Source organism: Pseudochaenichthys georgianus, chromosome 11, assembly GCF_902827115.2.
Source record: "Pseudochaenichthys georgianus chromosome 11, fPseGeo1.2, whole genome shotgun sequence".
NCBI classification, from domain to species: Eukaryota; Metazoa; Chordata; class Actinopteri; order Perciformes; family Channichthyidae; genus Pseudochaenichthys; species Pseudochaenichthys georgianus.
In genome coordinates, this window is record NC_047513.1 from 10,807,308 (window position 1) to 10,830,118 (window position 22,811).

The window sequence follows — 22,811 nt, forward strand, 5'->3', positions numbered from 1 at the left end:
GTCAGTAGAATGCAGCACCTCAATATTAAATTGAGAAATGTATCTTAACATATTTTGCCTTTTATCAAATACTTCCTGACATTTGAAAATTGCACTAGTCCATATAACGATTTTGATTGTCGATAAAATGTGCAGCTCCCACCTAGTATGAGCTAGGCGTTTGTCATTTGCTTTTGTAACTGCATGTGTATCTATCCGTGTGCATATGCGTGTCACCCTAACATGTGTTTTCCCTTTCCCCTTGCCCTTAGTGCATATCTTTCACGCCCTTATTGTATAAACGTCGCACACCTTTTTATAACAGCATTGGCTGTTAAGTAAAGTGATACATTTAAAACATTTCAGTTAAGAAAAGTAATCCCATATATATTTTGGGAAATGAAATGCTTCCAATCCAACCTGATAGCACAGCGCAGAGTGACAGCAGCAGCGGCAGCTCAGAGAGAGGAGATTAAAAGCTACATGAGTTGTGAACCAGACGTGAACCCAGAACTTCAAAAAGGCGCAGGAAAGCCTATTATTACACCCAGATCCGTCTAAGGCCCACAGCAGCCTTTCACAGAGCAGATCCTCAACATCTCCCTCTCACACACCGAGCCATCAATTCCAGGCTCTCCATTCAAGTGTAGCTCAAGGAGGAAGCAGAGAAAATGAAATGAAGTTGCCGTTGTTTTCCAGATGTGAGATGTACTGTGATTTGTGCCTGTGAGCGATTCAGCGGCATCTGGTGTGGTGCAAAACGCTGCAAAAGTGAATTAGTCATTCATGAGTCATCTAAAGAGAATGAGTCATTGGACACGGCCACCCGTACCCGTCTGCTTCCAGCTTTACGGATGACTTCCTGTCTGTTTGTCCCTCTTGACTTTCTTCCTCCCTTCACTTATTTGTACTCCTTTCTCATACATTTCCTCCTCAACACATTTGTTTCTATTATTTATTTGTATCACTCCTCTCTTTGGCTTCTTCTCCCAACTCTTTCTTACCCAAAGCTTCCTCTCCCATCCCTCCCTTATTCTCTATTCCTCCCATCCTTCTCTATCACTCGCTTTTCATCCCTCTTTCCACTCTTCCTTCTTTTTCTTTCCTTTCTGCCTCTTTTTTTCCCTCCAGTTTCGTTACACATCCCTGTCTTTCTCCTCTTCACTTCCTCTTTAATTATCATCTAATTCCCTCTACCCCCCTTCTCCCACTTTACCCTGTCCTTTTCCTTTATCCCTTTATTTGCCACTTCTCTCATCCATCCCATCCGCTTCTCCTTCCTCTCCTCCCCCTCTCCAGCTGATGCCAAGAGAGTGTATCAACTCCCTGTTTGACAACTTTACGTGGACAAAGATTTCGGGGTCTTCTCCTCCGGTGGGTCTGGGCCTCTCCGCCGCCTGGCTTCACCCTGACGTCAGCGTCTTCGTCATCCTGCTGCTCTTCCTATTCATGAAGGTGTGTGGCTCGCTCAAAGTGGAGGCTTTTTTGCTGGATTGGATAGGGGTTGGATTGATGGTCGAGGGTGTGTCATCAAGTGTGTGATTGTGTTTGGATTGGGCAAAAGTGTGAATGAGTGTACTTGGCTTTCTCTGACGTAAGCATTTACGTCATCATCGTCCTCCTCTTCATTGGGTGCATGTGTTGCAGGTCACTCTTGTGGTGTGTGTGTGTGTGTGTGTGTGTGTGTGTGTGTGTGTGTGTGTGTGTGTGTGTGTGTGTGTGTGTGTGTGTGTGTGTGTTGTGTGTGTGTGTGTGTGTGTGTGTGTGTGTGTGTGTGTGTGTGTGTGTGTGTGTGTGTGTGTGTGTGTGTGTGTGTGTGTGTGTGTGTGTGTGTGTCTGTCTTTCTGGCCAAGGTCAACAGTTCTGGAAAGCTGCCAGCAGTTCTAGCAGTCTTGTGTTTTCTTGTAAGCAGCTGCGTGCACACACACACACACACACACACACACACACACACACACACACACACACACACACACACACACACACACACACTGGACAATCACACAACCCTTCTATCTCAGTAGTTATCAGCAGTGGCATGACCAGAATTCTGGTGTAGGTTCTGGATTGAATGTGGGGGACAGATGACTGCGAACAGACTAGGAACTACCCACATACATGTTGATAACTACCCCACGATAACAAAGCAGCTTCAATACTTTTAATAAGCGGCATATATCATTTTAAAATAATAATACAAATAATAATTAAATGTATTCATATAGCCCCTTTGAAACATAGCATAAAGTGCTTTGACACAGATACACAAAGAGCAAGTGAACTAAACAATAGCATCTTAACATAGAAACACATAGAAAATAATAAAATGCATATATTAAGAATAAATCACACAAAAAAATCACAAAAAAGAAAAAGTGCTGACAGATTTTGCAGCCCTGATCTCCTCAGGCAGGTTGTTCAAACCTCCAGGAGCTCTGACAGCAAAGCGTTTCCTTTGTGTTTGAATCTGGACCTTGGAACGACCAGCAGCGATGCCTTTTAGGATCTCAGGGTGCGGGACTGGGCATTGGGCATTAACAGATAGATAGCTTGTGGTGAGGCCTCGCAAAGCCTTACAAGTCAGCAATGGAATCTCAAATCGATTCTAAAAGCAACAGGTAGCCAATGCAAGGCGTGATCGGTGTGATATGGATATATTTCCTGGACTGGGTTAAAATCCTTGCAGCAGAGTTTAGATGAGCTGGAGGGAGGAAAGAGGGATTTTTTTACTTATACCAAGAGGAGTCAATTGCAGTAATCTAATCTAATGGTGATGAAAGCATTGATGACAGTTTCAAGAGTTTGGGTATTTTAATCTTTAAAGCAGCGTCAGGGTATTTTAATCTTTAAAGCAGCGTCAGTGAACTAACTGGTTGGAAGAGAACAAGCAGTGTCATAGAGCTTGTAGCCTCAGTAACTACATCTAGCATGGACCGGTATATAAAATCAGGCAATTAACTGATATGAATATGGATAACCTGAGAGCTGTCTGGTGCCTTTGTACTGAACGTTCTCTTGTGTATTTATTGAGCATGTGGTAAGACCTAATGCTTCCCACTGAAGAGCTGCAACTGCCCGCGCCCATACAATGAGTGGGTGGTGTCATTACCACCCAGACAATGTCAGTGCCGAGGACCTCATCTGAAAGACCTAGATGACAGTCCGACTGGAATTGAATAGAGCTGAGGATGATCAATAGATCCAAGATCACACACACAAAAAATGTGATTTTTCCAATATTGTCCAACTCATTTAGGCCAAATGGGGCGAAGCCTGCGAGCTAGTTCAGGCAGTCAACTCGAGCGCCAATGATACATTAACACGTGGCACACCTCGTCCCTCTTACAACCAACCAACGCATTCTCCTAAACGTGCCGCTCTATTTAAGCTGCCAGATCTGCCTGCCTCTGCCTCGCTATTGCTGCTGCTGCGTTTGTGCCCTGCTATTGCGTTCACATTGCTACTGCTGCTGTGTTTCATGTTGCTACTGCTTGCCTGTAAATGATTTTATGAAGCCGGATTGGACAACAACTCCAGCACTGTTTCAAGCCTCATGTTTGACATTTGATGTCTTAGGGTAAAGTAGTTAGCCTTCCACTGTTGTTAGGTTGTTACTGTTGTTAGGTTGTTACTGTTGTTAGGACGTTACTGTTGTTAGGTCGTTACTGTTGTTAGGGTTGTTACTGTTGTTAGGGTTGTTACTGTTGTTAGGTTGTTACTGTTGTTAGGTCGTTACTGTTGTTAGGTTGTTACTGTTGTTAGGTTGTTACTGTTGTTAGGTTGTTACTGTTGTTAGGGTCGTTACTGTTGTTAGGTCGTTACTGTTGTTAGGGTTGTTACTGTTGTTAGGTCGTTACTGTTGTTAGGGTCGTTACTGTTGTTAGGTTGTTACTGTTGTTAGGGTTGTTACTGTTGTTAGGTCGTTACTGTTGTTAGGTCGTTACTGTTGTTAGGTCGTTACTGTTGTTAGGGTTGTTACTGTTATTAGGTCGTTACTGTTGTTAGGTCGTTACTGTTGTTAGGGTCGTTACTGTTGTTAGGTCGTTACTGTTGTTAGGGTCGTTACTGTTGTGAGGTCGTTACTATTGTTAGGGTCATTACTGTTGTTAGGGTCGTTACTGTTGTTAGGGTTGTTAGTCGTTACTATTGTTAGGGTCGTTACTGTTGTTAGGGTCGTTACTGTTGTTAGGGTTGTTAGTCGTTACTATTGTTAGGGTCGTTACTGTTGTTAGGGTCGTTACTGTTGTTAGGGTTGTTAGTCGTTACTGTTGTTAGGTCGTTACTGTTGTTAGGGTTGTTAGTCGTTACTGTTGTGAGGTCGTTACTGTTGTTAGGGTCGTTACTATTGTTAGGGTCGTTACTGTTGTTAGGGTCGTTACTGTTGTGAGGTCGTTACTGTTGTTAGGTCGTTACTGTTGTTAGGTCGTTACTGTTGTTAGGGTCGTTACTGTTGTGAGGTCGTTACTGTTGTTGGGTCGTTACTATTGTTAGGGTCGTTACTGTTGTTAGGGTCGTTACTGTTGTGAGGTCGTTACTATTGTTAGGGTCGTTACTGTTGTTAGGATCGTTACTGTTGTTAGGTCGTTACTGTTGTTAGGTCGTTACTGTTGTTAGGGTCGTTACTGTTGTTAGGGTTGTTAGTCGTTACTGTTGTGAGGTCGTTACTGTTGTTAGGGTCGTTACTGTTGTTAGGGTCGTTACTGTTGTTAGGGTTGTTAGTCGTTACTGTTGTTAGGGTCGTTACTGTTGTTAGGGTCGTTACTGTTGTTAGGGTTGTTAGTCGTTACTGTTGTTAGGTCGTTACTGTTGTGAGGTTGTTACTGTTGTTAGGTTGTTACTATTGTTAGGGTCGTTACTGTTGTTAGGGTTGTTAGTCGGTACTGTTGTGAGGTCGTTACTGTTGTTAGGGTCGTTACTGTTGTTAGGGTCGTTACTGTTGTGAGGTCGTTACTATTGTTATGGTCGTTACTGTTGTTAGGATCGTTACTGTTGTTAGGGTTGTTAGTCGTTACTGTTGTTAGGTCGTTACTGTTGTTAGGGTCGTTACTGTTGTGAGGTTGTTACTGTTGTTAGGGTCGTTACTGTTGTTAGGGTCGTTACTGTTGTTAGGATCGTTACTGTTGTTAGGGTTGTTAGTCGTTACTGTTGTTAGGTCGTTACTGTTGTTAGGTCGTTACTGTTGTTAGGGTTGTTAGTCGTTACTGTTGTGAGGTCGTTACTGTTGTTAGGGTCGTTACTATTGTTAGGGTCGTTACTGTTGTGAGGTCGTTACTGTTGTTAGGGTCGTTACTGTTGTTAGGGTCGTTACTGTTGTTAGGGTTGTTAGTCGTTACTGTTGTGAGGTCGTTACTGTTGTTAGGGTTGTTAGTCGTTACTGTTGTGAGGTCGTTACTGTTGTGAGGTTGTTACTGTTGTTAGGTCGTTACTGTTGTTAGGTCGTTACTGTTGTTAGGGTTGTTACTGTTGTTAGGTCGTTACTGTTGTTAGGTCGTTACTGTTGTTAGGTCGTTACTGTTGTTAGGTCGTTACTGTTGTTAGGGTTGTTACTGTTGTTAGGTCGTTACTGTTGTTAGGGTCGTTACTGTTGTGAGGTCGTTACTATTGTTAGGGTCGTTACTGTTGTTAGGGTCGTTACTGTTGTTAGGGTTGTTAGTCGTTACTGTTGTTAGGTCGTTACTGTTGTTAGGTCGTTACTGTTGTTAGGGTTGTTAGTCGTTACTGTTGTGAGGTCGTTACTGTTGTTAGGGTTGTTAGTCGTTACTGTTGTGAGGTCGTTACTGTTGTTAGGGTCGTTACTATTGTTAGGGTCGTTACTGTTGTTAGGGTTGTTACTGTTGTTAGGGTCGTTACTGTTGTTAGGGTTGTTAGTCGTTACTGTTGTTAGGTCGTTACTGTTGTTAGGGTTGTTAGTCGTTACTGTTGTGAGGTCGTTACTGTTGTTAGGGTCGTTACTATTGTTAGGGTCGTTACTGTTGTTAGGGTCGTTACTGTTGTTAGGTCGTTACTGTTGTTAGGTCGTTACTGTTGTTAGGGTCGTTACTGTTGTGAGGTTGTTACTGTTGTTAGGTCGTTACTATTGTTAGGGTCGTTACTGTTGTTAGGGTTGTTAGTCGTTACTGTTGTGAGGTCGTTACTGTTGTTAGGGTCGTTACTGTTGTTAGGGTCGTTACTGTTGTGAGGTCGTTACTATTGTTATGGTCGTTACTGTTGTTAGGATCGTTACTGTTGTTAGGGTTGTTAGTCGTTACTGTTGTTAGGTCGTTACTGTTGTTAGGGTCGTTACTGTTGTGAGGTCGTTACTGTTGTTAGGGTTGTTAGTCGTTACTGTTGTGAGGTCGTTACTGTTGTTAGGGTCGTTACTGTTGTTAGGGCCGTTACTGTTGTGAGGTCGTTACTATTGTTAGGGTCGTTACTGTTGTTAGGATCGTTACTGTTGTTAGGGTTGTTAGTCGTTACTGTTGTTAGGTCGTTACTGTTGTTAGGGTTGTTAGTCGTTACTGTTGTGAGGTCGTTACTGTTGTTAGGGTCGTTACTGTTGTTAGGGTCGTTACTGTTGTTAGGGTCGTTACTGTTGTGAGGTCGTTACTGTTGTTAGGGTCGTTACTGTTGTGAGGTCGTTACTGTTGTTAGGTCGTTACTATTGTTAGGGTCGTTACTGTTGTTAGGGTTGTTAGTCGTTACTGTTGTGAGGTCGTTACTGTTGTTAGGGTCGTTACTGTTGTTAGGGTCGTTACTGTTGTTAGGGTTGTTAGTCGTTACTGTTGTGAGGTCGTTACTGTTGTTAGGGTTGTTAGTCGTTACTGTTGTGAGGTCGTTACTGTTGTGAGGTTGTTACTGTTGTTAGGTCGTTACTGTTGTTAGGTCGTTACTGTTGTTAGGGTTGTTACTGTTGTTAGGTCGTTACTGTTGTTAGGTCGTTACTGTTGTTAGGTCGTTACTGTTGTTAGGGTTGTTACTGTTGTTAGGTCGTTACTGTTGTTAGGGTCGTTACTGTTGTGAGGTCGTTACTATTGTTAGGGTCGTTACTGTTGTTAGGGTTGTTAGTCGTTACTATTGTTAGGGTCGTTACTGTTGTTAGGGTCGTTACTGTTGTTAGGGTTGTTAGTCGTTACTATTGTTAGGGTCGTTACTGTTGTTAGGGTCGTTACTGTTGTTAGGGTTGTTAGTCGTTACTGTTGTGAGGTCGTTACTGTTGTTAGGGTCGTTACTGTTGTTAGGGTCGTTACTGTTGTTAGGGTCGTTACTGTTGTTAGGGTCGTTACTGTTGTTAGGGTCGTTACTGTTGTGAGGTCGTTACTGTTGTTAGGTCGTTACTATTGTTAGGGTCGTTACTGTTGTTAGGGTTGTTAGTCGTTACTGTTGTGAGGTCGTTACTGTTGTTAGGGTCGTTACTGTTGTTAGGGTCGTTACTGTTGTTAGGGTTGTTAGTCGTTACTGTTGTGAGGTCGTTACTGTTGTTAGGGTCGTTACTGTTGTTAGGGTCGTTACTGTTGTTAGGGTCGTTACTGTTGTTAGGTCGTTACTGTTGTTAGGGTTGTTAAGTTAAGTTTTATAATGGTTGGGAGAACCTTTCTGTTTATTTAGCATCATGTTGGCTAAAATGTTGGTGACATTCTTCTGTATACAAACATACCATGCAATGTCAAGGTCAGCAAGAATGATCAAGGTCATTACTTTTCTTTGTACAATATATTAATAAACCAATTATTGTGACGGACCTAGTTGTCATCCCGTTCTAAAATACTGACCTACAGGGAAACAACAGTGTTGCCACCATCAGTTAGACTTGAAATGTAATCCAGACAGAAACACATGTCTCTAAAAATCAAAGCTGTTCTGAAGGCAAAAGGTAGCCCTCCCTGTGATTAGCCTCCTGATATTCTAACTGTTTGTGTTCCTGTCAATCTGTCCTCCCCCGTATTGTTTCTCCTGTGTGACCAGAGCCTCTGAGTTCAAGTGATTCATGTATAAAAAACACAGTCAGACAGTCAGTGTCTGGTCTCTAAACACTGTGAGTCCTGTGAGTCCTGACCGGTCCTGACCCACACACAGTCGTGTTGGCTGCTGAAGGAACGACACCGAGCTGTTGCTGCCTCATGTTTGAGGAGAATCTGCAGCTTCTCAAGAGCTCATGCAGAGCACAGTGAAGAAGTGAGAAACTGCAAGAGCAGATTCTCAGTCAATACAGAAGAAAACTGTTCAGAAGACATGGGAGCCACATTACACTAAGTTCCACATGTGCTTGATGGTCTTTCTCAATGTCTGACTTACATGTTTTATCGGTCAGTGTTGTGAGTTTGAAGCTTAAGATATGATTACAAAGATTACAAATGTTCTCCACTCTGTTATTGGAAATTCCATTTCCCTTTAAAGAGTCAATGCCGGCCTATTCTGTTTTTTGCATTGTCTACAGTTAATCTAGGCATAAATGCCACATAAATAATCCTATCAACAGGATATCAAAGTCTGTCACTCAGCGTCCTAGGCTGCATTAGTTTAGTCATGGTGTTTCTCAATGAGCAGAGTGGCTCCCTGTAGTGAACACTTCATTTAACCAAAACTGAGAGCAGCTGGCTGTTAAAACTCTTTCACAGTACACACACAAACACACTCTTGATCTTCCTCTCTCCCCTGTGTGTATGGTTCTCTCTGGCTCTGATGTCCTTTTCTCTCTCTTAGTCCACCACATAAGTATACTTTTTAGTTTGTCTTCATTTAATTTAAACTGTCAAATGATGTGCTAGGCAGGTGCACTGTAATGAAGCAAAACATAATTACACATGCTGAATATAAGTGTACTTTTGTTTGAATTTCGGTAACAGTTTTGTTAAATTAGCATTGTTTCCAGTTGCAGACTCAGAAACCTGACGTGGTCGATATGCAGTTGAATGTATTGTAATCCAAACAATAGGAAGAACACTATCCATGAAAAACTCATAATTGACAATTTTGCAGAAAGTGGCAAATAAAACACGTCATTTGTTTATCAGAGTTAGCAATAGTTTAAATGTATAATGTGCAACCTGATTTTTGGGCTCAAAATCAGGTTGTGACTAACAAACCAGGGTTGAAATATATATTATATTTATTAAAAAAACGTACTTGATTGTGAAAGAAAAATGTGAGAGTATTAGTTTATCAGATTATTTTGTCAAACCACAGACAGATTTTTACGACACATACAGTATATTTTGTATATAGGAGTATAGATATACGCTGTTGTTTTTATAGTTTTTTTCCCATGTTCAGGCAGCTTTTAAACATAAACCACAAGAAGCTTCTGTATTGGATAGATGTATCTGTCAAACGGTTACCTTTTTTAAGTGACCAATAAAGGTGAGTTGGAGCTTTAAGTTCAGTCCGTATTATTATGCCTATAACTATTTTGACTTCTATCCCTTTATGGCACATTAACAGCACCTTGTCACTCTATCTCCAACTTGTCCTTTATCAAACAGTGATCTTACAATATTTTACAAATCTATTTTAGGATTTGTGACACTGAATGTAAGTGTGTGCTGAAGGCCTGTGTGTGTGTTGTGTGTTTCTGCGTGATTGTGTTTGACTTTTGGGAGTAACGGAGAGAAAAAGACTGAGTGCAGTCCTCTCTGCCATCTAACGGCAGCCACCCTGTGAGAGACGCCGTAATGAGCTTTTATCTCGTACCACAGTAATTAAGTTCTCAAACGACGATGATAATCGATGGTAATCTGGACCGCTAAAATGCTAATGTTGTGTTACTCTCCCAATCCCTTCAAATCCAATTGAGTATGTGGTGCCGGGGACAGAAAGCTGGCGAGTCGTTCTCTCTGCAGAACATCCCAAGTGTTGCTAAAGGTAATCATCATCGCTGATGAGCTCTGCAGCCAAACACAGAGGGTATTATTAAGGGAGCTATTTCAAAGGTACACTTTGATGAATACAGATAGTGTTTGGAGACACACACGGTAAGTAACATCTGAAGGGTGAGTTTATTTTAGAGAAGTATTAGTCATCAGCCTCCACTTCTGGGAGACAAGTTCAGCTCCAGCACCATCCTCTGCAGCTTCAGTGGAGCAGCTGTTGATGGGTGCCTTGCTCAAGGACACCCAAGGGTGATTGGGTCCCCTCCACACACACACACACACACACACACACACACACACACACACACACACACACACACACACACACACACACACACACACACACACACACACACACACACACACACACACACACCACACAGATTATCCACTTCTGTGGCTCATTAAGCTGTGACTAAATGAATGGATTGTTTTTCTCCCACTCAAACACAACCACGCAGAACAAAAGGTCTTAATAGCGCATGGACTTCATATCACTATGCAACACGAGCAATAAACTAATAAGCAATCCTACTAGTTTTAGGGCTGGGTAAGCTGCCGCAAGGAAATAGATAATATTGGAAATTAAAACCTGGAAGAAGAAAAAAAGCTTCCGACCTGTTTGCTAAAAAAATCACAGCATTGATTGAGACTTGTTTTCACGCTGACTGTGGAGCAACTTGACAGCTTGGTGACGCTGGTGTGATGTTAACTTTGACTTCAGCCACATTACCATGCCTGGAATGCAGAACACATCGTTTGGTCACATCATGCTTTCCCCCAAATGTTTATAAACAAACAATCAAAAAACGACGCGCAGCATTTCCCCTACGTTTCCTAGTGTTTGGAATTCAAAAGTGGGAAATGCCATTGGATGTTCAGTCTGCAGCCGTAGGGGAAAGTCTTGAATACTCATCTTTAAATCAAACAATGAGTTGACTGGCCTGTATGTTGATCTGAAGTTAATTTGAGGCTGCACACTTTGGTTTTATTGTTTTCCATCAACAGCTCCTAGTTTCTTCTCTTTAACATGTTGTATGATTGTTGTGTTGCAGTTCTGGATGTCTGCTGTGGCCACCGCCATGCCCATTCCATCTGGGGCGTTCATGCCTGTCTTCATACTGGGTGAGAATGTACACCAATAGCCTTTAAGTTTAAATTAAGCAAGGTTTATGTGGGGGGTTATTAAATGATAATACATTTCGGTATCAATCATTTGATAGCTTTCATTTGCACGTTTTTAGTAGCCAGTTAACGGCATTTTTCACTTGATTGAGCTGCCTGCAAACCAGTTATATTTCAAAATACTGTTTCTATGGAATCTCAGTCGTTGATGTATTATCTTTCCCCAGAGATATTAGGCTCTTATTATTCAGATCAACATTTTAGGAATCTGTTTATTTGCAGTTCATCTGTTGTTTTTGTAGTGACCTTTACACATGCTTCACTTTAAATTATTCATCATTACAAGCTGCAAACAACTTGAAATGGATCAATTCAGCTCCAGATAGGCAGTGTCATGTTTTGTGTGTGCTATTCATCACGCAAAACAACAGCAACAGTTTCCAAACATGCAAATGAGACCATTACATCGGCTTCATGAAAAATGAACGAGCATGATTCGAGTTTCTTAACAGACAAGTCTCTCTGACTAATGATGTTTGGGCCATTATCATGTTGGGATTATTTCTTTAATCAGCCTGTTCACCATCTGCTCCCACAACAAACGCTGATGACTTGAGGTCTGTTTGCTCTGGAAAGAGATGAACAGATTCTGACAATCTTAATTATTTGTTTCCACATGTAACAGATTACCTTGCTATATTACATATATTTTATTTAAAACGCCACTTCAAGGTCATAGGCCCAAATCCAAACGGACCCCTACACCCCCCCCCCCTCATAAATAATACAAAATGAAACTAAAGTGGCAATTCTTATTTTTTGATAATCTCTTGTTGTTTTTCAATCTTATCTTATGAGCTGTTTGGTTTTTGTAACGTCTCTGTAAATATACAAAACTTTACAATCAAATGCACAACTGTACTGTTTTCTAGACATGGTTATACATAATAAATAAATCATCAATTATTAACATCAGTATGAATTTAAGCATAACATTGTTGTGTGTTTTTTGTGTGGTTTAGCCTACTATTGAATTGTTTGATGTTGAAAGTACATGAACTTTGATCTGTTTGAAAGGTTAGCTTCTTCACTGTTCTCTGGTCTTGTAGGAGCTGCATTCGGCAGGCTGGTGGGAGAGATCATGGCCACGCTGTTTCCCCATGGGATTGTGTTCGATGGCATCCTGTACCGCATCATCCCAGGAGGGTACGCAGTCATCGGTTAGTCTCCCTTTCCACCTCCTAGCAATTCACTTATTTAAAAAAAACATGAATCAAAGCTGTCTGCCTCGTCTATTGCAAAAATGGATAAAAAGCCAATCTTCAAATGATGAAACAAACACTCGTTTGATACTCCTGAGTGCACACAAAAACATTAAACAAATACAGATATGTTACTGAATTCTCCTCCAACATTTATTTGTTATGAAATGTAATCTCATAAATTCAGAAGGACAGAATTACGCTTAAACTGATGGCGTTTGGCATTTCTATAGGTTGTATAGATACGTGTGCATGCTCTGATATATACAGTAATTATGCACTGGAAGCAGTGGAGACGCTGCGCACAGGTGATTGACAGCCGTAAGACGAACCACGAAATAAATGGGTTTTTTTTTGTAAAGAGTCCCAACTGTTTGTACATACATGTGCTAACCCAGCTTGATTGCACTTTGCTTACTATCATTTCTTAAAAGGGTAGAATATTGCATAACATCTGAGTTATCCTGTGCATTCCCCGCCCCCCCCCCCCCCCCCCCCCCCCCCCCCGTCATGACTCCACTAGAGAGGGATTCCCCGATCATTTCTGAAAGTTTCTCATCAAGGGGAGGGCGGGGGGGGCTGTCCCCGGCCAGTGGCACAAACACACACATTATGTTGGTGACGATCTGACCTTCTTGCAGTTCACAGCATCTGCCTCTCCCAAACAATATTATTAACTTGGCTCAACCGCCCCAACAAGAACCAAAGTATTACACGTTATGAAATGGTTTTTTGAAGCTGTTCTGTCGGCATTTCCTACGTTCTTCTTCATGCTGTCAGTCGAAAGGAATGTTAATATGTGGTCGTTTCACTGACTATTTATAGGCAAATATGGGCGTTACGCTTGTTATCAAGTTGTCCTCCCCTCCTTATCTTCCTCGTCTCCCTCCCTTTTCTTTCCACCCTTCCTCTCCCTCCTCTACATCAGAGCATGTGGCCACTTTGTTCTGACAGTTAAATGTCACTGTGGGTTCCCTCCGCCGCCCTCACCTCAGCCGCCGACCCAGAGAGGTTGCCTTCCTTCAATCTCCCTCTCTTCCCACTCAGTCCTTTGTTTCATCCTTTTTTATGTCCTCCTACTCGCTCTTCAGTATTCTTCTCTTGAACTTTGTTTCCTTCCCCTCTCAAACCTTCTTATTTGCTTCCCTTTCATTGCTTCCTCACTGCCTTTCCACCTAATTTCTCTGTACTCCCTCTTCTTTCTATCCATCCTTCATTCTACCCACTCCCTCCCTCCCTCCCTCACCCCATCCCATATCTCTGACAGGAGCGGCAGCTTTGACCGGGGCTGTGACTCACACGGTGTCCACGGCGGTGATCTGCTTTGAGCTGACAGGACAGATCTCCCACATCCTGCCCATGATGGTGGCAGTAATCCTGGCCAACATGGTGGCCCAGGGCCTGCAGCCCTCCCTGTACGACTCCATCATCCAGGTCAAGAAGCTGCCGTACCTGCCGGAGCTCGGCTTTGGACACATGAGGTGCGTGAGGAGTTCAGATTAAAAAAGGGTTGTTTAAAATGTGTGCTATGTCAAGAAGTAAGGATTTTTTTCCACTTACAATTTCATATCAAACAACACCTGTCCTTCCAAGTTCACGGTAAAAGTCCATTTGCTTGTGCACTGCTTGTGTGTTTACAAGTTGTTTGAGTGGACAACCACCATCTGTGTGTCTGTCCTACAGCCAGTACAACATCTTTGTAGAAGACATCATGGTGAGAAGGGTGAAGTTTATTTCGTCTCAGTCCTCGTACAGAGAAGTCAAACATCTGCTGGACTCCTCCTCAATCAATTCCATCCCACTGGTCGACTCAAAAGGTAAAAGTTCATTGTAAACAGAACTACCATAATACAAAATGAATGTATTTTGTTACATGTAATATGCGCTGTACAGTAAATATCATCTAAACACTAATCTACAGAACCAAATATTTAACTTAGTTTACCTTACTTCATGTTTTTAAAGAATATTTTTGAGCATGGCAGTTTTGCCACTGTTGAATTTAGTGTGGTTATAATTATTCCTCTTCCTGCTTCTAGACTCTATGATCCTATTGGGCAGCATTGACAGGTTGGAGCTCCTCGCTCTCTGTGATTGGTGGTTATCGCCAGAGAGAAGACTCCTGATGCAGGTAACGTAAACATTAACATAATAATGCTTTGTCAAATTAATCTTCTACTTTGTTGCATCTGTGCTTTGTCTCAGGCTACAGTATGAACTATTCACATCTTAAACTGCACTGTAACTTTTATCCATGTATTTTTTCTTTTAATGTTTATTTTATTATCTTTTCTTTTTAATGACTGATTTTAAATGCCATTTTCTTAATGTCTTTCATTTGTTGTAAATCACTTTGACTTGCCTTGTGTTGAAAGGTGCTATATAAATAAACTTGCCTTGCCTTGCCTTGCCTTATGCAGACAACTATCCAGATATAAAAGTCATTGATAATGCAATGATCAGCTAAACTTTGTACCTACTTATCAATTATCAAACATTTCTATGATGGTTATATGACAAAAAAGAACTTCAAAAATCCTTAATAAGATCTTAACCTACCCTTAGACCTGTAATTTGGATAAAGGAAACATCTGTAAAAGGAAACCCTATTTAGAGTAATTTCATATATCGTTTTTCAAATGTCCATCATGTGGCTCCTTCGATGTGGTGATACACCATAGTGTAACATTTAGTGTAAGCAACTGTGTTGTGCTGGCTAAAAGGCCTTTCTAACATGAGGAGGAAATGTGCATACTGCACTGTGTGTCATCGAAGAATCCCAAATGGGGTAAACATAAAACTGGAAATAAATCAGGGTGTTAAACAGAGTAATAGTTTTGTATTCACACTGCTGATGCAGTCTGTATTGATCTGTTTTCCTGGGTGTGTGTTCAGGGTCAGAGCCTACAGGAGCAGAACCAGTCCCAGGAGCACAGCTGGGAGTCCTTCGCCTATGTAGATGAGGAGGACGAAGAGGAGGACGGAGAGAAGGTGGGGCTCTGATGTGCTACAATCCTTTTTAAGCCATAAGTTTGGTTTTAGTACACACCATTTTTTTGTATTTTACTCATTGATAAATAAAACACTATTATTAACTTTTACCATTTATTTTGAAAGGACATTTATTAAAAATGGCTACTTTGTAACATTTACTTGTGGTGTGCAGGGCAGCCCGGTGCAGGAGGAGAGGAACGGCCCCCTGCCCCCCCCCAAGCCTCAGGAGCCGTCCTCCAACCACACTGCTCCTGTCCCTGGTGAGCGGAGAGGACTTCAGATTCCTGAGTACATTTTTAGTTGATATCTCAGTGATATACTAGCTAGTTATTCTTTATGTCTGCACAAGTTATTTCTGGATAGATATGTTATAATGTTATTACCGTTTGGACAACTTTCTGTATGTTAGCAGAGAATAAAGAGCTTACTAGGTCACGGTGGCGAACCGTGTCTATCACAACTGGACCTTCTGTAGACACACACACACACCCCCCCTCGCCGCCGCCCGTTAAGATCTTAACTGGTAAAAAATAGGGCAGATATATGTTTATTATATCTATATTCTGATATGAGGATGTAGTGGGATATTGGATATTGTTTTCTGGCACAAGTGTTGTCTTTACCTGGTTAGTTATGGACGGAAGTTATGTAATCCTCTCTCGCCCTTGCTACTCAGACCCCAGACCTGAAGTGGCCTGGGAGGTACGGACCTAACGGCCACTCATGTCATAGCTGATTGCAATTAACAAGTTGAATTAGATGCCAAAACAAAACATTTGATTTACCTATTGTCCCCTGTTTCTAGTCCTGCAGCATATAATCCATGATCCCTGCCAAGAAAAAAGTGGCAAAATTCATCTTTGCAATTTTGTTGATCGATACCTATGATCTATACGTACTGTAGCTTTGACAGTTGGCCTATTTGACCCATAATAACAATAACTTTCTGCCACCACTGCTAATCTTAGCATTGCTAGGTTGCTATTAACTCTGCTCCTTCAGTTTGTTCACTGCTCTCTGAATACACTCACACTCAAACACACACACACACACACACACACACACACACACACACACACACACACACACACACACACACACACACACACACACACACACAACACTTCCGACAGGATCAGTGCTGCTGTCTGGTCTGCATGGATCCACTCGGGTATTACACACGTATCGTTAAACGGGTACGGGACCTGACACAGACCCAGTTAACTGCATATACCGTGGATCTGAACCTGAACAAGAGAGAGGCAAGGATCATTGGTCTCAGGGTTTGGTTGGACCCATTTGTTCTTTGGAGAACAAACACGTTTTCTGCTCTCTCTTGCTTTGCTCCATTACAGCCGTCTGACATGAAGTCAATGCTGTGCAATGAAAGCCTTATGGGGCTTGTCATAGTCATATTTATTCCTTCAGACACGTTTTGCGTACTAGGGTGATGTAATGAGCTTTATTTTTTGCTCTGTCTCTCCTACTTCTCCTCAGGAAAATAATTTGTTAACATGTGTGACTCAGCATTTACTCTGAACCCAGATGGGGTATAAAGCTCACCAGCTTCTAATATGTGTTAAGTACATCTGTGCCGAAAGTACAATGGAACATTTTGTCAGCGCTTACGAACTATGAAAGAAAAAACCATGGGAACAAATAAAGGAAAAGGAACAGTGTTATTTGATCATATCTGTAGCCATGTTGAATTTGGTTTGGCAGCATGTTTAATGCAAATAAACAAATGCAGTGTGTGCATCTATCTTGGTACAGAAAGCTTCTCGGTAGCCGCTCACACACAACAGTCTCCAAGTGAAACGGTATCCAGGCAACAACAAAAGGGAGTTGCATGGGTCGTGGCAGACTCCATCTGCAGTTATGGATGGTTATTTCCCTCTTCAGCTTGAAGTCTGTCAAAAAGCTGCAGCTGTTCAGATTTCCGACCTTCACCAACTTCACCTTCTCTCTCTCTCTCTCTCTCTCTCTCTCTCTCTCTCTCTCTCTCTCTCTCAGAGAAAGGTCCTCTCCAGTCTGTGAGGAAAACACTCAGGAACCTCTTCACCTCTAAGAGCAGACAGACAGAGGGACAGTCGCAGGTGTGTTTATGCATGTGTTATGTTGCATCTGTCCATTCCTAGGACTAATTGGGCGTGAATGTGTACAACAGCTCAGTCATTTCCAACTGGTGGTACCCAAGAGCCTTGTTAAAACAAAACAGTTGCACTCCAACTGGCAAAAATCCTTAATTAAAAAAACAATCACATTGCTAGGATCTACTGTCGGATGGTTGGGGTAAATAGCAACGGCTTGCAATGTCTCTTTGATTGCAATTGTGTTGGTATCTGAAGTGGTACTTGGTAAATTGAGTTTGGTACATAGGGATACTTTGATCAAAGTTTGGAAACCTCTTCAATAGAGTCTGTTACTTACTACTCTCTTTTTAAGCCAACTATGAAGACATTTGTAGGGAAATATTGTTTTCCTTAATGAGCCATTGAAATGCAAATCGCCCCCCATCCCAAAACCACATGCTCACGCTGACACTGATAGGGATATCAATATGTATCCAATATTTTTTGCAGGCTGAATTTGTCTTTATGGGCTCTGCTTTCTATTCAGGCAGAAAGACACTTATCTGATTGACGGACCACGCATACATACACAACTGCTTCCTCATCCACAGTCAAACTCCCCAAAGTGGAGCACCACCTTCTCGTATGGAAATGGAGAAGCCAGATACTGGAGGTGGAGTTATTATTCAGCTTGGCGGTGAGCCTGGCTCACGGGGGAAGCAATACATGTCACCTATTTACACAAGCAGGAATAAAAAACACATTAGGAATAAGCATATACGTGTAAGCTTGCAAGATTAGAATTTGATTTCTGTGCCTACTGCTGTGCCTTGTGTATTATTATGTGTCTGATTTTCTATTATGTTTTTGGATGCAATCCTATTCCTGCATGGGAACGGTTTATACAGCAGCTCTACAGACCTGAATATCAAACAGACACACAGTAGGAAATGAAGCCAAACCGTGGCTGAATTCTGCTGGTGAATCAGGTATTGTCTACTTTCCCAGCCTCTAATGGCAGGTAACCAGCTACTGACCTTTAGAATATTATCTGGCTGGTGTAGTATTGTCAGCATCTTGTTAATGTATTAGTATAATGGCTGTGGTTGCAGTGATTAACTCAACAATCGAAATACAGCTACACAGAATGCAATTAGTGATTTGTACAGCTTAGATAAACATAACAAGGGACTTTGTAAAAATGTCAAACCTTTTAAACAATGCTTGTCTATTTGGTTGGTTGATAAAAAAGAAAGCTCCCCCTGCTTTCGGCTATAGAAACCTCACACTCATTTTGTGTTGGTGTTTAACGAACAGTAGCAGCCAAGCTGCCATGACAGTGAGTAGATGAGGGACCTATTGCTCATAAATGTAGTTTTACAGAACAAGTCACAGCAGGTGTTGGCCTGCATTTTGCCTACAGCTTACTCACAGAGCATCTGTGCTGTGGGAGTGATGACCTGAAGAAAACCTGACGAAAGCAACGTGATTACAATCAATGCGCTACTGCATTTTGTCATCATTGCTGTGAAAGAGACATTAAATCCAATTCAAGATATGTCTAGATCAAATATTGTTCTGAGTATAGGAAAAGTAGTTATTGTTTCTGCAGACGGTTAAATCACAGGTGACAGTGTGTCATACATCTAAGAGTAACTGTTGAGTAAACAAATGGTATAACTGAGCTGAAGTTATAGAAAGACATTGTACTTTGAGTTACTTTCCCTTTGCTCCCCTAATGTAAGGTTCAGGTTTTTCATTTTAAAGATGAAATCTAGCCAGGTCCACATTTACAGAAGTCTGTAAAATTGTTCACCAACATTTCATCTTATATCTGTTTCTTCCTTGTAATTGTCCCCAGGAGCCCTGTCCTCCTCCCCTGTCAGACCCAATGACACCAGACGAGGTATGCTGATGATGGAGGGCCGGGTGATTTGCATGGTTTTACACAAATGTCTGATAATTGATTGCAGAGTGGTGATCAAATACTCACACACCCTCGGTCCTCTGTACAGGTGTCAAAATGTCTAAGGTGGAGCAAGTTTTTGCCTAAAAAAATGGTTCACATCAAAATTCCAGTTGTCTCGCGTGTCCCAGGTTGGCAGCAGAAAGCTCAAAGACGGAACCATGCAATGAAAAAACAATCCAGATAACATTATCTACTGGACGCACTGGCACATGATTGGCGCATGGTGTTAAATAATCAACCCGCATGCTGATGAAAAGTTGAATACCCTAGTTTTTTCATTTATGTAGATTTATGTTGTGACTCTTAGTCCTTATATGTGCTGAATCAGAAAAACATTGTTTTTCCTTTATCCGTCTGCAATGTGAACTGAAATTTAAAATCTATTTGCAACGTAACAAAAAAAAAACCTTGATGCTGCTTTAAGCACATTCGTCTTTAGTTTTTTTCTTTATCACATTTATATTTAGTTTTTCTCCATGCCAACTGAAACCAAGCAACTAAACTAAAAGTACAGTTCTAAATGAACACTCTGTGGTTAACTCATTATGATTTCACTGCTGGCAAATCCATTTCAATCTATTCACATGTAGGTCACAGGTTTTAGAGATGTGTCACATTTGAGGACACGACTCAGAATTGGGGCAATTGTTAACTGCACTGTGAACGCAGCCAGAATCTTAAATGAGACAACTGTGTTCATTGGAGAGCACAACACCATTACTGCGTCCTCCGAGTCCTGCTCTGTCTGCTGCTCTCCGTTTACCCCTCCTGGCTCTTTCCCAAAAGGCCCCCATAGCTTCAGCCTGTACATTCTAGAGGACTGCTGCCCTGTCACATCAGGCACAGGCTGCTAGGTAATCCATAGAGAGGCTAAGGGCTGTCAGACATCCTAAATCTCAGAGGGGAGACCGGTGACATGCAAGGACAGAACACCAGGTTTCAAGGTCGTTCACAGCTGTTTACCTCCCCTCCTGCACACCTTCACTTTTACATGACCCGTGGTGGAAAGTAACTGAGTACACACTTGTTATGATTAATTGCTTTATGCTTCTTCCTCACCACGTTTTAGAAGCATTTATTCTACTTTTTACTATTTATTTAACCAGCTACTTTTAACATAATAAACACTTAACTTTCTTATGTATTCAATGATGCAGTACTGTACTACCAATATACCCAGTATTGGCTATTACCCATCATTCACACACATCCTGATATTTCCCTCTGACTGTAATAAAACATTTGAGTATAAGTTGAGGGGTTTTTGCCATCATGAGAGCAGCTCTGAACTGAAGCCACGAAGCTCCGCCTCTGTTGACCTGCTTCTTGTTTCTGCTGCAGATCACGGCGTGGGAAGAGGTGGAGATGGACAAGCCGATGGAAATCGATGAGATACGAGTAGACCCCTCCCCTTTCCAGCTGGTCGAGAGAACATCATTACACAAGGTTGGTGAAAAAAAAGGTCGAAACGAACAGGTGTCACAAAGATGATTAGAAATCCCAAGTTTGACAAATGAAATAAACCAAAACATAACTTCCTTGGTGGAGATAATTATATGAGTATAAACATTATTTAATAAAATGCACATAGATTAATTAGTAAATCTGTCATAAGTGTCAAAGAATATTTCTGTCTTTACTCCTAGATATTTAACCTATTCTGTGTGTTGACATTTACGACCAACCCTGCTTCTAATCTCCCGTAAGGAATGTGATAATACAGTCGTATGTTGATACTACCAGGTTTTATGGCCTGACCTAGTGGGCACAGGGGGGGTTTACGACTGTGAGAACGCTGGCTTCTAAGCACCACAGATGTGAGAGACCTCTCCTGTGTCTCCAGGTGTTTACGCCCATCCCCAATATGTGGATTTGACTCTCTGTAAACTAGTTAAAGGGTCTACCAAGATGCGAGGCTGATCAGATTTGACATGGCAACCCACCCGTGCAGTCAGAACCTTTGACTGTGTGACTTGTGATGTGAATTTCTCCAGCCGATACTTGTATTAAAGATCCGTGTTTGACATCAGAACTCCTGCTCGTCCCGTGTCTCTCTGAGTCCTGACTCCATTGCTGCAGAGGTTTCCCTTACAATAAGCAATTCACCAACAAAGGAAAATGTCCTTTTCTATTTTGTTCATATTGACTTAAAGGTGATTTGAAGGTTGCTTTCCATTGTATCACTTTAATGAATTAGCTGCTGAAATTAAGATTGATTAATGTTTTAGTGTATGAAATGCTCGCTGACTTAAATCTTCCCTTGTGCCCACCAAGCCTCTCTTTCATCAGCTCATGTTTTTGGGACCCGCTCGTCTGTTGTAGTTGCTATGTAATAAGTTATTGGATGGATAGTCCAGCTGCATTTTATGTACATTTGTCAAGAGTTATTTTTCTGTCACAGGTATTATATAATCCAAGTGTATATATAGAGTGCATGGAGTTCTGCTCCTCAGGCAGCAACAAGTCTTTTGATGCTCCCACACTCTGCTCCTCAAGTTGTTTACTTCTCACTTCTCTTTCGGCTGCGGATGTGGAAAACCTTGACTTTGAAAGGGAAGCGCTACATGAAAAACAGTAAAGACTGAACAGCTAAAAGATCAACATTTACATTTTTGAACAAAGAACCACACATGTTTACAGTAGGCAGTAGGCCGATGGGTTGTTGCATAAACATTCAACCTTTCGTAGGTGGGAGTTGTGCCTGACGGTTATGGATGAAGTACGTTTTCAGTGATTAACGATAGTTACGGCTGTAACTACGGTTCTATGAGTCCCGGATGACCGCCAGAGGCGGTGCTTTAGCACTGGATATGTCCATCGCGCGCATGCGCAGCTCGAGTACCAATAACAACAAAGTCACCTGTGACCCACGTGACACCGGCTACATCAGCCGGTGTCGACAGAGGATCTGTTCCCAGAATCTTCTCGCGAGCACACAAGAATTCTGAGTGACAGGAAACTCTGGCGGTCATCCGGGACTCATAGAACCGTAGTTACAGCCGTAACTATCGTTCTATTTCGTCCCTACTGACCGCCAGAGGCGGTGCTTTAGCACTGGATGACCTATACCAACCATGTCATGAAGAATCCAAGCACTTACTCACCTAGTTGGAAGCAGCGGAGCTTGGCCACAAGACCACCCCCAGGGGGTGAGGAGTGGCGACATTGACCCGGTAGAACCTGGAGAATGTGCCAGAAGACGCCCATGACGCCGCGGCGCAGATGGTCTCCAGGGGCACCCCTCTTAGGGCAGCCCATGATGTTGAGACGCCTCTTGTAGAGTGGCATCTGGCCCCTGATGGCGGGGGGCGGCCACTGGCCCCATAGGCACATGTGATGGTATCCACCACCCAGTGGGACAGCCGCTGCTTCGAGAGAGCACGACCCTTCCTAGTGCCGCCATGGCAAACGAAGAGCTGCTCTGACTGTCGTATATAGGCCGTAGCATCAATATACGCCCTCAGGGCACGCACAAGGCACAGCAACTCAGGTGTGCCGTTCTCCTGTGGAATGTTAAAGCGTGCCAGCTGGATAGGCCGATTGGAGTGGGCTAGTGGAAGCACCT

At 42.2% G+C, this 22,811-nt stretch overlaps 1 protein-coding gene across 2 annotated transcripts in view; it reads left to right on the top strand.

The window, feature by feature from the left end:
- clcn1a (chloride channel, voltage-sensitive 1a) overlaps positions 1-22,811 on the top strand; it is a 53,951-nt gene that overhangs the window by 21,782 nt on the left and 9,358 nt on the right. For both annotated transcript variants that reach the window (XM_034094621.2, XM_071204802.1), the window contains 11 exons: positions 1,279-1,434; positions 10,880-10,949; positions 12,059-12,169; positions 13,479-13,692; positions 13,895-14,028; positions 14,251-14,342; positions 15,107-15,202; positions 15,378-15,465; positions 17,219-17,301; positions 19,139-19,183; positions 20,588-20,692. In XM_034094621.2, coding sequence (XP_033950512.1) covers positions 1,279-1,434; positions 10,880-10,949; positions 12,059-12,169; positions 13,479-13,692; positions 13,895-14,028; positions 14,251-14,342; positions 15,107-15,202; positions 15,378-15,465; positions 17,219-17,301; positions 19,139-19,183; positions 20,588-20,692 — 1,194 coding nt within the window. The remainder of the gene's footprint in view (positions 1-1,278; positions 1,435-10,879; positions 10,950-12,058; positions 12,170-13,478; positions 13,693-13,894; positions 14,029-14,250; positions 14,343-15,106; positions 15,203-15,377; positions 15,466-17,218; positions 17,302-19,138; positions 19,184-20,587; positions 20,693-22,811) is intronic.